The sequence below is a fragment of the Leopardus geoffroyi genome, chromosome B1 (genome assembly GCF_018350155.1).
Source record: "Leopardus geoffroyi isolate Oge1 chromosome B1, O.geoffroyi_Oge1_pat1.0, whole genome shotgun sequence".
Taxonomy (NCBI): Eukaryota; Metazoa; Chordata; class Mammalia; order Carnivora; family Felidae; genus Leopardus; species Leopardus geoffroyi.
The window spans coordinates 24809975-24823247 of record NC_059327.1 but is presented as its reverse complement, the minus strand read 5'-3'; the positions used below and the strand labels follow the sequence as shown (position 1 = coordinate 24823247).

The window sequence follows — 13273 nt, the reverse complement described above, 5'->3', positions numbered from 1 at the left end:
AGTCGGCCGCTTAACCGACTGAGCCACCCAGGCGCCCCAAAATAGGTATATTTTATTGTATGTAAAATATACCTTAAAATAAGTTGGCTTAAAAACCTTCCTTTTTCTCCTCTTTTCTACCTTTGCTTCTCTACTCCCTTAGTTAGTGACCCTACCATTGTCTTACTTCTTCAAGATGTAAATCTTGGATCCACTTTTAATTTTTTCCTTTTGCTAATCCTTTGCAAAACGTCAATTTTCAAACCCTATGAGTTCTACCTTCAATGGTATATCTGAGTCTGCATCTTTCCTGTTCCTTACGGTTGTTCCCTTTGGGTGTTAATAACTATAATTTGGTTCTTGTTATATCTTTCTACAAGCATGTGCTTGGGTACCTGTGCTTGCATCAGAGAATGCACCCTATGAAGGTGAAGGTCATGGCCTGTGTGGAGGAGACTGCGAGGCTACTTCTCCTTCCTCAGGGCCAAGTACATCAGTTCCTTTGCTGCTGTCAGTGTGGGAAATACCCTTTGGGAAAGGGCCTTGGCAGCAAGGAGCTGCCTCACTCAGAGTTACGTCATTTTCTAGGGGCAGCCTAAGACTGATAATCGGCTGATGCAAGGATACAGAGGTCTAACCCGCTTCCTCAATTTGGGACAATGCTGAAGAAATACCCAGCTCCAGAGACCTCCACAGAATCAGCTGAGGCCATAGCTGCTACTGCTTGAACCAATTCTGCCTACTGACCAGTTTGGCCTTTCTCACCTCCATACATGTCTGTCTCCCAGAAGCACTCACCAATGCAGCTTCTCCAGGCAATTCTTGGTCCCAGAGTCTGAGTCCAGAGATTCCAATCATGTCGTCTCCCCCCAACCTTTTCTTTCCTTAAACTCTACCCCAGTGCCCAGCAGAGTAGCTTACACATAGCCATCACAAGTTATTATAGCTTCTTGGAAAAAAAAAAAAAAAAAGGATTTCATAACATTAATAGTATATTACAGTTCATCTGCATTATAAATTAGAAATACTTTTTAAGTAAAATGTAGAATAATATTATGAAGATACGAATATGCCAGTTATTACATATGGCTAAGAACATTGTTCTTTATGATTTTATTAAAGTAAGGTGTATAAATGTCTGATAAATATAAGAGAAGTTCAATATTACTAGTAATAAAAAAATTCTCTTTAACAAATATGCAACTACTTTTTGGTCTATGAAACTACATAAGACAATATTAGAAATACAGATAAAAAATATATAGAACTGCCCATTGTAGTGTTATGTATAGTAAACATACAAATAGAACAAAAAACTACAAATGACTTACAAGTAGGGAAATGATTGTACAATTTTGATACAACAAAATTCCAAATGTAAAATTAAGTACTTAGCTGATATTTGCTTAGGAAATATATCTAAATGGAAATTCTACTAGTTCTGAGTTCTAAATGTTCATCTATTAAAAATAATCTAAATTCTGACTTTATTCCCCAACAGAAACAAAGTAAACAAACAAAAAGGCAAACCTATCTACCTACAACCCAATGTTCTAAAGTACTGCATTTGTTTCACATTTACAAGCTTAATGATCTAGGCGAGCTGAACCCCAGACCCAGGCTAAGTCAAGTTGCTCTGATCCAGACTCTGCTCTCTCTCACGCTTTCTTATTTCTTATCTCCCAGAGTTCAGGACTCAGTGTGACGAAGCTTTAGGAATGAATACCTTGCCCTAGCAGCATGAAAGCTCCAGGGGCGGCTTTACCATGATGATCTTGGAAACGAAGCAGATATATATCAGAAGCTCCCTAGACACGCAAAAAAACATCTTCAACATTTTCTTGCTCCTGTAGTTTGTTTAGTCTAGGATTTGAACAAAATTTTTCCTATGGATTGACCAAAGAAGATAGCATTCATAAGGCCAATATATAAAAGAGATAAAAGTAAGTAAGTCTTGCTGGGGCAGGTGGAGGAAGGCAGTTCTGGGGGTTCCCAGAGCACAATCTGAACAGCACTGATTTTATTCAGTTACTTTTGACTGTTTGGATGATTCTCTGTATTTCACACTATGGCTAATTTGATAAATGCTTATGTGGTGAGTTACTATAGTGTTTACATACACAGATAGGGCCTTCAAAATGAATCAATAAAACAACAAAATAAAATAAAGAAATTTACTGTGAACAGAAAACAATAAGAGTCATTTTCATGAACATCAACTGATTTTACTTTGACGTTTACGAATCCAGAATTCATCTGGATTATATGAAGTCATTACAGTGGAAAGAAAAGAGGATCACTAAAAATGACAGTGGCGATAATAATGTAAAGAATATGAACTGATTAAAAACAGAAATTAACACATAAGATGTTCAGTAAATACCCAGAATAGTCAGGGATATTGATATTTCCCAAGTGATGGTGTTTGGGGACGTAATAAATAGAAAGCAAATAATTCCTTTACTTTCCTATTTTTGTTATATGACTCCAAAGGTTTAGAGGTGTGGTATTCAGAATACTCAAATACATGTCTGATGGTTTTATTTTTTCATTTAGAAATTGGTTATGTGGCGGACAGCTCACAACTATAGTTCAGGAGGCCCTCTCTGTAAGCTCTGTGTAGCTGCTACTGAGTATTCACACGGACTCCTCAGTTCAGCATTTCGACGGACTTCAGCTGTCTCGAACCAGTTGAGGCCACCAGACGCCAGGGGCAAAATTAATTATCCGTCAAAGAATCAAAGGGGAAAAGTTAAAAAGCAAGGAATATATTTAATATGTAATTAAAGCTTTGGGACAGCTAGGTCTGAAACGAAGAAAGTGAGGACTCCGCGAAAATAGCTTACTGGTTACTATTACTGCTTAGTGCTATGAATTATATTCCTGGTTGCTGTGATGTGGCATGCTGTCGGCTTGCCATTTTACATCGCCCAGAAATAACTGGAAGTTGTTATTTCTCTTGGATGAAAATATGAGCTGGATTCGAGAAGTAACATCAGCACACGGAAAAACTAAATTTTTCTCATTGTAATGATGATAACATACAAAAGTACCATTCATATGACTAAACCTTAGGTTGCGGAGATGATGGCTTACTTTGCCCTTAAGGAATCTACTAAATTTTCACTGTCCCATGATCCCATATGATCCATTTCTACATCTCTCCCTCCTTTTTTTTTTTTTTTTTTGGCTTTAGGAATTCTGTTCCAACTAATTAGATTATTATAAACTAAACACAAATAAGACAAAAATAATTTTGCCAAATCAAAAAATTCTTCCAATACCATGCACTCAGTGTTTAGTATTAAGAATCAGTGTATCTGGGTACGAATTATGCTTATTTTTGACAAAATGAAGCTCCTAGATTCAAAGGGAAAAGACTGATGTGAGGAGGTCATTGTAGAGATCAAATAACCCACCCCAAATGAGACTGTCATGAATTAATGTGTGAATGCATTGGAAACAGATGTCAGTATCTTCAAACACTAGAAATGAGAGAATTTTGAATTTATTTTAAATATAAAAGCAAATGACTATAAAAATGTTTCTATTTTTCAAAGCCCAAGGTTAATGAATTGCATATTTATCTATTATTTCAAAATCCAGAATATGTGAATGGATTCCTTTATGCTTTACAATCATAGAATTCTAAGAAATATTTCATTATAATCATCACAGAATGATGTCCTTTTTAAATACATTTTTTCCCAATCCTCTGGTGGCTCAGTTTTTCTTTAAAAAAGCTATAAATTGTGCCTTATTTTTCTTTCTCATAAACAATGAGAATCTTAGTGAACAAAGACAAATATTTCTTTAAAAATCCACATACTTTAATGTTATTGCTTTTCTATGTCAAAGTAAAATTGCCACACTCAAAAGCATTATAATCAAAGGCATTTTTCTAAGACCATTACATTCTTGCATTTACTAATGGTAAGCTGTACTAATTTAATTTTTTTGATGTTTCAGAAGAGGCTGACAAAACCTTCTTTAAAAATTACATGTCATTTTTTCCTTTACTATGTTATTTCTTATCATATGTGACATTATGAAATACTATTTAAATTCTAATTAATTTTATGTATTACCTTGTATGTTTTCCCAAGACTTCAATAAAAAGGAGTATTTGTAGCTCATCTTTGTAAAAATGACAATGTTTTACCCCTCGATTTTGTTTAAAAAATTTTTTAATGTTTACTTACTTTTGATAAATAAATTAAGAGAAGCAGGCTCCAGGCTCTGAGCTGTCAGCACAGAGCCCAATGCGGGGCTTGAACTCACAAACCATGAGATCATGACCTGAGCTGAAATCTGAGGCTCAACCAACTGAGCCATCCAGGAGCCCCTATCCCTCTATTTTATTTTAAACAGTGGGCAGCATTTGGGGAAATTACCAGCTGTGTTAAAAATAATCATCTGATAACCATTTAAACAAAAATATAGTATATGATATAAAAATGTAGTATATAATACCTTGGTAAGACAAAACACAGATAATACTAAAATTATGTGTGTGAATTGGGTTTTAAAATATATTTTAAAATAATGTGATTTGGACTCCAGAATCCATATACTTGTTTTCAATTTTAATGCCTGCCATTTAATATATCACAACCATATAATGAGGTTAGCTTAATGATAGTATGCCTAAGATAGGTGATTGCATTTAGATATAAAATCTAGTTTACAATGAAAGTATTATGGGGAGCCCCTGATGGTTTTTCTTTTCTTTCTTGGATCACGTGTAATTTTACTGAAATTCTGTATAATCGAGACAAATGCCAACAGTGTTTTATAGTTCCTTAGCAGAATTGTTTTTCACGTATCCATGAAGCATAGCCTAATTTACTGCAAAAAGGATACTGTGGAATTCTCCACTAGGAAATAAACCTGAAAAAAATAATTCCCGTCAATGTGTCTGAAGTGTATTATTTGTAACAAAGGTGGTCTATGCTCATCAGATCGTTTCACTGGATAACTGACTGAATCTTCAAAACTCAGTCTTTTGAGAATCTCACACAGATATTGAGTCTTCCCACATTTAAAGGCTGAGCTTTATATACTTTTTTATTTTTAAGCAGCCTTACATGGAAGTCCTCCTTTTAAAGATGCAACAATTAAGTTGATTATTGGTTGTCAAAGTGTCCATTAACCTCTAACTTCTATCTTATGAGCTTTTCTCTTTTGAAACCCTTCCTCAAACCTTTTCAAACCTTAAATGTCCTATCCCGGATAAAGATACTACCACATCTCATACCTGGTAACAATGAATAAGTCTGCCTTTGTGGTTTCTGTGTTTATCCTGAGAAATTGTCTTATATAAAAAAAAATATTATAAAAACTTATACTGAATAATTTTATGACTATATAAAAATTTAATACTTACTAACTTGAACCATATAATTGAGAAGTATTCAACACGGGTTCTTGGAAAATAACACTAGGGAATGTATGTCTGTATATACACATATACACATATACACAAATATATGTATATATATTCTGATATGAATAGGTACAAACATATGTATATATAATCTGATATACTGTACATATACATATAAACACACATAAAATCCATGGTAGATGGATGATTTAGAAAATGATGTTAGCACAATATGACCTATGCCATGCTCTGATGAACCAGCCCCTATTCTTTATTGCACAAGTAAACTGTTCTTGTGCACTCCGATAATTCAAACATCAGCGACAATTTGTCTCCGACATAAGAATCTCTCAAACCAATTTATGTTGGTTCTGAAGCCAGGTGGTTGGCAGGCGAATCTCTGAATAAATCAGTCTTAGGGGGAGCACGAAGTATCTGGCTGCCATCCTGGCCACATCCCTTCCTACCGGGAGACCATAGGCAGCTCAGATTAGCCATTATCCATATCAGTCTCCTCTTCCATGAAGTCTAGGAAATAATGGCATCTAGCTCAAAGGCTGTTGTAAGGATTCATGAACTACGCCTTACTAATCCATAATATATCTGCCACAGAGTGTGTACTTCATACATGTTTGTCCTTCTTACATTTGATATTATTATTACACGTGCAAACATGCTTTTCTCCATCATCATTACCCGGATAAAACTTCTGGCTCTTTCTTAAAGTTCATATTCTTTTTGTCTCTGCTTTTATCAGGTACAGATATAGATTCACAGAAATACAATGAGTGACAATTTGTGGTTCTCGTACGTACAGTGGCCAAAATATAAATTGATAGTTTCAAGAAAAATGTAGACTGAATAGTATCTCATGGGGTGAAAAAAGGGAAAGAAGATATTGTTTTTTAATGACCTGAACTTGAATAACATTCATTTAAAATAATGTAATGTTGGGGCACCTCGGTGTCTCAATAGGTTAAGGGTCTGATTTTGGCTCAGGTCATGATCTCACGGTTCGTGGGTTCGAGCCCCATATCAAGCTCTGTGCTGACAGCTCAGAGACTGGAGCCTGTTTCAGAGTCTGTGTCTCCTTCTCTCCCTGCTCCTCCCCTACTCATGCTCTGTCTCTCTCTCCCAAAAATAAATAAACATCAAAAAAGTTTTAGAAAAAAGAAATAAAATATAATGTTAAAATTCTTACACAGTGCCATCACCCTCCTTTTCTCTGCACCTCAAAACATTTATGCTTTTTTTAAAAAGTTAATTTATTTTGAGAGAGAAAGGTAGGGAGGGGCAGAGAGACAGAGAGAACCCCAAGCAGGCTCTGCCCTGTCAGTGCAGAGTCTGACACGGGGCTCGAACTCACAAACCGCAAGTCTATGACCTGAGCAGACATCGAGAGTCAGCTGCTTAACCGATAGGGCCACCCAGGTGCCCCAAAACATTTATATTTTTAAGGGATGACAATGCTGTTGGCAAGTGAATGCCAGACCAGAATAGTACTACTTGCCTTCTATCATGCAGAGGGTCGAAAAATAATTGTATGAACATGCCCCACTAAACTGACTATAGCATAAACAGTTGTGTTGGGGTTGTACTGAGATAGTGTTCTCTTCAACAACAGAGTAGAGTGACCACACAATTTTTGGAACTGTCAGTAAAACAGTCCATTTTTGGACTCTCAGGTTGATTGCAGTATTGGAGTCTTTTTTAGTCATCGAGAAATGATCATGAACTTCAGTCAGGGTCCACTTCTGAGCTCTATTTGCGTCACGTCATGGCAGCCGGTAGGCAAGATTTATTCTGAACTGCTCTCCAGAGGAGCTGGCATTGTCCGGCTGGGTGTGCTTCTGCCTGCCTAAAGTTCCCATCCTCCCATGAGCTGATGTTTCCCCTCATCTGTCTCATTACTATTTTGGTAGTAATAATGAAAAGATGAGGGGTGTATTCAATCTGTAGAATTAGACCCACTGTTGCCACCTTGAGCTAAAATAAGATGGATTTGTCTTTTTTACCCTGTAGCCATTACAATAATGAAGGTTAATAATTTCTGTTTTTGATGTCTTTAATAAAAGGGTTATTTTCCAGTGTGTAATACATTCTGATATGAATGCCAATATGTTCCCGAATTCCTTTAGATAGTTTAGGACATACTCAAAGCTGCTCTGTCTAGCTGTGGTTCCAACATGCCCAAGTGATTGAGGGTTTCATCACTGTTATTAGAATTCTATCACAGGGCAACTAAAGAAGTTTTTGGGAGACAGAGGGAAGGGGAATTTAGACTAAATTGAAAACATATCCTTGCACTGCTCTGAATGATGCTCTTGATTATTCTGTAGAATACTAGACTCGCCCTGTTCCTCCAGTTACTGATTCTACAAATGAAATGCACTGTTTTTGTTTTTTTTTTTTTGTTATCTAGGGCTCAGTTTATCTCTTAATGATTAATAATAATTTAATGAAGACTTACACTTATAAGTATGTTTAGGAAAAAAACAAAACCCCTGAGGTTTTAGTGCTGAGCTTTAAAATCTTTCCTGTTACAACCCCATACTAATGAATATAAGAACAACTCAAACAACCGATTACCATAGCTGGAAGGACGCCAGTATATCCTTCTATAGTGAGTCAGAGACTTTGTTTAAAACAATATGACTAATCATGGGTTGTTTGTGAAAGTGTCTCTCAAGAAAGGCATTATGACACTGTTTCAAAGGAACAAAACAAAGATTTGGGGAGAGAAACTGGTGATTTTTTGGACACAAAACACTAGACCTCTTTTATCTAATGTGTTTTTTTGGTACTGGGTATCCTACCTTTCAACTTTTTCATTTTTGTGTGAAATACTTCCCTGAAATATACCTTAATGCTCATTTTTTTGGCATGATATATACATAGTATTCATGAAATACCTGAAGATTACTCCTTGGTCCTGTTCTAATAATACATATAAAAGAAGAAATCTTATTGGAAAAATAGACACTTGGAAACCCAGAGAGGTCCTACGTACAAAAGGAAAGCCAAATATTTGTGGTAGTTAGTCACCATTATAAATAGATTTCACAGCAGCAAATCAAATGTAACATTAAATAATTGTGAAATAAAAGTAAACATTTTGTAAAAATATGACATGATAGAGCAGAAGGTTAGTTCATGATGGGTAGATGTCAGAAGTAGGTGTTCTTAGAATTTAATGTTTCTACTTAATATTAACATTGAAACTTCAATTCCCTGTGAAAAGAATAACTATGTAGGATACTGGAGTTTTCTCTCTTTTCACAAAATAGCCAGACTGCCGTTACACATTACCTATTTCCCAAGCTCCAAACTGAAGGGAAAAGAACCTATTTACTCTCTCATAAAAAAGGTAAAATTCTGTATTCCAGCCAAGAAACAAACTAAAAACAGAGAGGTGATCCACAGCCAAAGAATTATTTTCAAACTGTAGTAAGAAGGAACTGTACTCAAAATAGTCAGCACCAATAATAACACAAAATAAAATATACACACACACATTAAAACGACGCCCCCCGCAAAAAAATGAACCTTCCTACACCCCCCAAAAAGCCTGCTTCTCAAGCTATTTTCATTATTGGCCATTTTCAGTAAGAAATTTCCTAAAAGTCAGCTGTCTGTGACAGTGGAGTGTTTATTTCTGGGTCCTTCTCATGGCCTGCTGGAGAATTTTACTAAATTATAGTTCAGTAGCTGGACAGAGTTCCATGTACAGTTGTCTAACTGCCTGTGGTATTGGTCGAGATTGGGTCAGAAGTTTTTGGTCGTCTTGTGTGTTTGGAGCCTGAGTTCACTGTCTCGTGGTTCTCAGGGCTTATGGACTAATGAGCTGTGGCATCACTGTGACGCTGTGATCATGCACCCAGGTAACAAGTCACACCTGAACATCTGGGGAGACAGTCACATACTATTTTATCCAAAGTTGACAACTTTTCAGTAAACATTTGATCTGGAGTGCACAAAAACGTCTGTTTCTGTTCCATAACTGACTTCAGCATTTCTTAATTTTGCCTGTGGAGTGAATAGTTCGGTCAAGTGATGTGGCAAAACATGAAACATTTGAAAACAGACCCATCTCAAAGTATTCTAAAGAATCAAGGTCCTGATAAAACCGATGGCTTCATGTTTCTCATTCTAAAACTTCACAATAGTTGGTTACCATAAAAATATATAAACATATCTCAATGGAAATATATTGAGCACATTTACAAACACGAGGGTATTGAAGAAAAACTAGGGAACTTCACACAAAGTTGTATAAATTGTTAAAAATGACAAGGTGACCACGCACTAAAATATGTATGTTTCAAGGGAGAAATAGCAGACGCCAATGGTAATTTTTCTGAAGTAAATGATGAACACAGAATAAATATCAGAGAGAAAAGAACAGCTCTTTAGGATATCAGCAGGTGCTTTCAAAGCGAATTTAAGAATAAATACCTTTAAAAAGGGAATTCACCTTCCTTTTTTACTTCTTATGTGTCAGCCACATACCTGTACCAATATTCAAAAAGCCAATGCTCCACCGGTTCCTACACCGTTGAGTTAAAACTGTTGAGAGGCTTTTATCTTTGTACTCAGTAAGAATATGGTGAAATGAGATCATTTGGTTTCATACTTTAATTTTGCATCTTAACCTTCATTACACACTGTGAAACAGAAGAGCACCATTTCACTGCAGTCTGCCTGTTGACACATATTATTTTTGACCCTGTTTTTTCATTGTACCCTAAAAGAGCATTATGTGGTAGGTCATTGGTTCCTGCCATTTCCAATATGTACAGCACTGCCATATGCATTTCACTGTTTATGTACCTACTCCCCTTTGCTACATTGTGAGCTTTTTAAAGACAGAAAGTATGTCTTATCGCTCTCCCAGTCTTTAATCTATCATAGTGCATGGCATGTAGTAGGTATTCTATAAATACTCCCTTAAAAATGTTCTATATATTCCTGCAATTCAACATATCTACCATGTTTTAAATTCAGAGTATTCTCTTCTGAGTCCTATTTCAGACTTGCCTTTTATTTTAAAATCAGGCAAACAGGCACTCCAAACTTGTTTCTCTGTGTTAAGCTAACATCGGCATTTAAAAAAACAATATGCCACTATGATTTTCACTAAACTAGGGAAGGTTATTTTGGAGCTGCTGGGACTTTAGATATTTGAAGTAGTAATTACTTCCTCCACAAATGTTACCTTTTACAGTCAAATACTGCTTTCCTGTAGCAGTTCAACTTTTTACTTAACGGAAAATGTCTTTTATTTACAATTCACCATACCATACTATTATACATAGTAATTCTCCTTTTATTTGTTTTGGTAGCACTGTAAAGTTGATGAAGCATTATCATAATAATGATAGTAGCTTACATTTATTCAGTATTTATTTTGTGCCAAGTGTTTAAGTCCTTTACATGAGCTTGAGCTATGTCAATTAATACCCACGTAAAATTTATGATTTGTGTGATTTTATATATCTCTATCTCTCTATCTATCTAGTCTTAGGTAACTTTCCGACTAGTAAGCAGTGTGGTCAGGATAATAATTCAGGGAGAACGAACTCCAGATTTTTCATTCTTCGTTCTTTAAAGATGTGATTATCCAGCAACAAAATTTGGTACCATATGTTGCGTAATTCTAGAACCATGACCCGTTTTAGTGAAGTACTTGTGTTACCATTATAAAGCAAGCAACATATGTGAGACTGTACTTAATTAAATGCTATCAAGTTACTGCAACCAAGACTCTAAGAGTATTTTTTTCCATATTGAATGGATAAGATATCAACTCTTACCTTATGATCATCAGCATTTCAATTAAAACTGACTGCTATCACTTACAACTTACCGTAGACTTGGGTTTGGTTGCAAAACTGGCCACTGGGGTGGAAGATGGTAGGTCACTGGATTCGGTGTTAGAAGACAAATTTGTTGGCGCCTGATTCATTGAAATGGCGTCTGCTCCACTTTCAGATCCTGATTCCAGATCCTATCAGGAAAACGTATTGATATGAAAGGCATGCACATGCTCTCTGCATGCCTTTTCCCCTGCCACCCACATCTTTCCACCTTCTCCTTTTCCCAACACACACTGAAGATGCTAAAGAGTTGTTGACAATATGGGTGCATGGGTGGCTCGGTCGGTTAAGTGTCCGACTCCGGCTCAGGTCATGATCTCACGGTTTGTGAGTTCGAGCCCCGCATCGGGCTCTGTGCTGACAGCTCGGAGCGTGGAGCCTGCTTCAGATTATGTGTCTCCCTCTCTTTCTCTGTCCCTCCCCCTGCTCTCACTCTGTCTCGGTCTCAATCAAAAATAAATAACATTAAAAGAAATTTTAGAAAAAGTTAGTGACAACTGACACTGACATGTCACCCATAACCATGCACTATTTCGTAATAACAACTGTACTCTTCAGAGTGTCTGATTTTAGACAGAAAATACTGGTAATTCTTTGGTAATTAAACAGCTCATTGAAAATTGGAATGGGCGGTAGTGGGAGCGAGCTGGGGCACTGCACTTAAGTCAGGAGGTAGAAGCCCATAGATAGCCCTTCCTCACTATACGATCATGAGTAACTCACTTCGCATCCCTTATGCGACAGCATCACCGTGAGCGTCAAATGAAAACACAGTTCTCATTCCTCCTCACCTCACCCTCTTCTACACGCCCATCAGACCTCCATGGTGACACCTACCACAATGGCTTGAAATCATTTAGCTCAAGTGTCTATCTACCTAATAAACTATGAGCTACATGAGGGGTAGGAATTAGGTTTTGACGTGTGTGATTCAATTCTCTCACTTGGAAATGGATGTTAATAGAGTTCTGGTTCAAGATGGTGACATAGGAAGACTCTGATATCATGGTGTCCTCCGTGGAACACACCAAATTCGACCTATTAATAGAGCAGTTCCTTGTGAAGAAGAACTGCAGATTGACTGAACAGCTACTGAACAACCAAAGGCAGAGAGAATGGCAAGAGAACAGCAAGAGAGATGGATGGTAACCAAGGGGACCACACCGCAACACTGCAATCTGCAGTGGGGAGGGATAGCACTGAGGAACCAGGAACAGATCCCTCTGTCTTTGGGCACAGAAAAAAAAACATTGTTTAAAAGAGCAACTGGCACAGAAAAGGGACTTCACCAGAAGTCTTCCAAGCTGCAGAGGAATTATGAGAAACCTCTCCAGGTCAGAGGGACCAGAGAATGGCCTGGTTTATATTCCCACCCCACCTTAAAAGCCTAGACAGGAGCAGGGTCCAGGCACCATAACAGAGAGACCCAGTCATCTCAAGGAGCTTGTAACTTCAGCAAGCTCAGGGTCCACAAGCCCATGCTAGCTCTAGTCATGTAGACACAGAAAAGAGAAGTCAAAGTTTAAAAGGGCTGAGGCGCTGAGGGAATGCTCTCTCTCCTTCAACCTTAAAAGCCCAGGCCATAGCAGGATTTGCCTGCTGTGAAGAGGTTTGGAAACCATAAATGGAGGGTCCTGATGCCTCAGAAGGCAGGTCTTGATGCCATAACTGATGAATCCAGTCATCACAGGGAGTTTGCCACCTCAGTGAGCCCAGGGTCCACAAGCCCACAAGCCCAGTTACCCTGTAGTGTTGGGGCACAGAAAATAGGCCATGGTTTTGTAGGGGTTTTGTTATTTAATTTTTTTTAACTGTTTATTTGCTTTTGAGAGACAGAGAGAGACAGAGCACAAATGGGCGAGGGGCAGAGAGGGACACAGACCTGAAGCAGGCTCCAGGCTCTGAGCTGTCAGCACAGAGCCCAATGCGGGACTTGAACTCATGAACCTTGAGATCATGACCTGAGCTGAAGTCGGACGCTTAATTGACTAAGCCACCCAGGCGCCCTATTTCTTTATTTTTAAAATGTTTA

The 13273-nt window shown here is 37.4% G+C and overlaps 1 protein-coding gene across 8 annotated transcripts in view; it reads right to left on the bottom strand.

The window, feature by feature from the left end:
- The window catches only part of DLC1 (DLC1 Rho GTPase activating protein), a 483787-nt gene that overhangs the window by 290069 nt on the left and 180445 nt on the right, over positions 1–13273 (bottom strand). For all 8 annotated transcript variants that reach the window (XM_045455325.1, XM_045455318.1, XM_045455352.1 and 5 more), the window contains one exon: positions 11232–11372. In XM_045455325.1, the coding sequence (XP_045311281.1) occupies positions 11232–11372 (141 nt within the window). The remainder of the gene's footprint in view (positions 1–11231; positions 11373–13273) is intronic.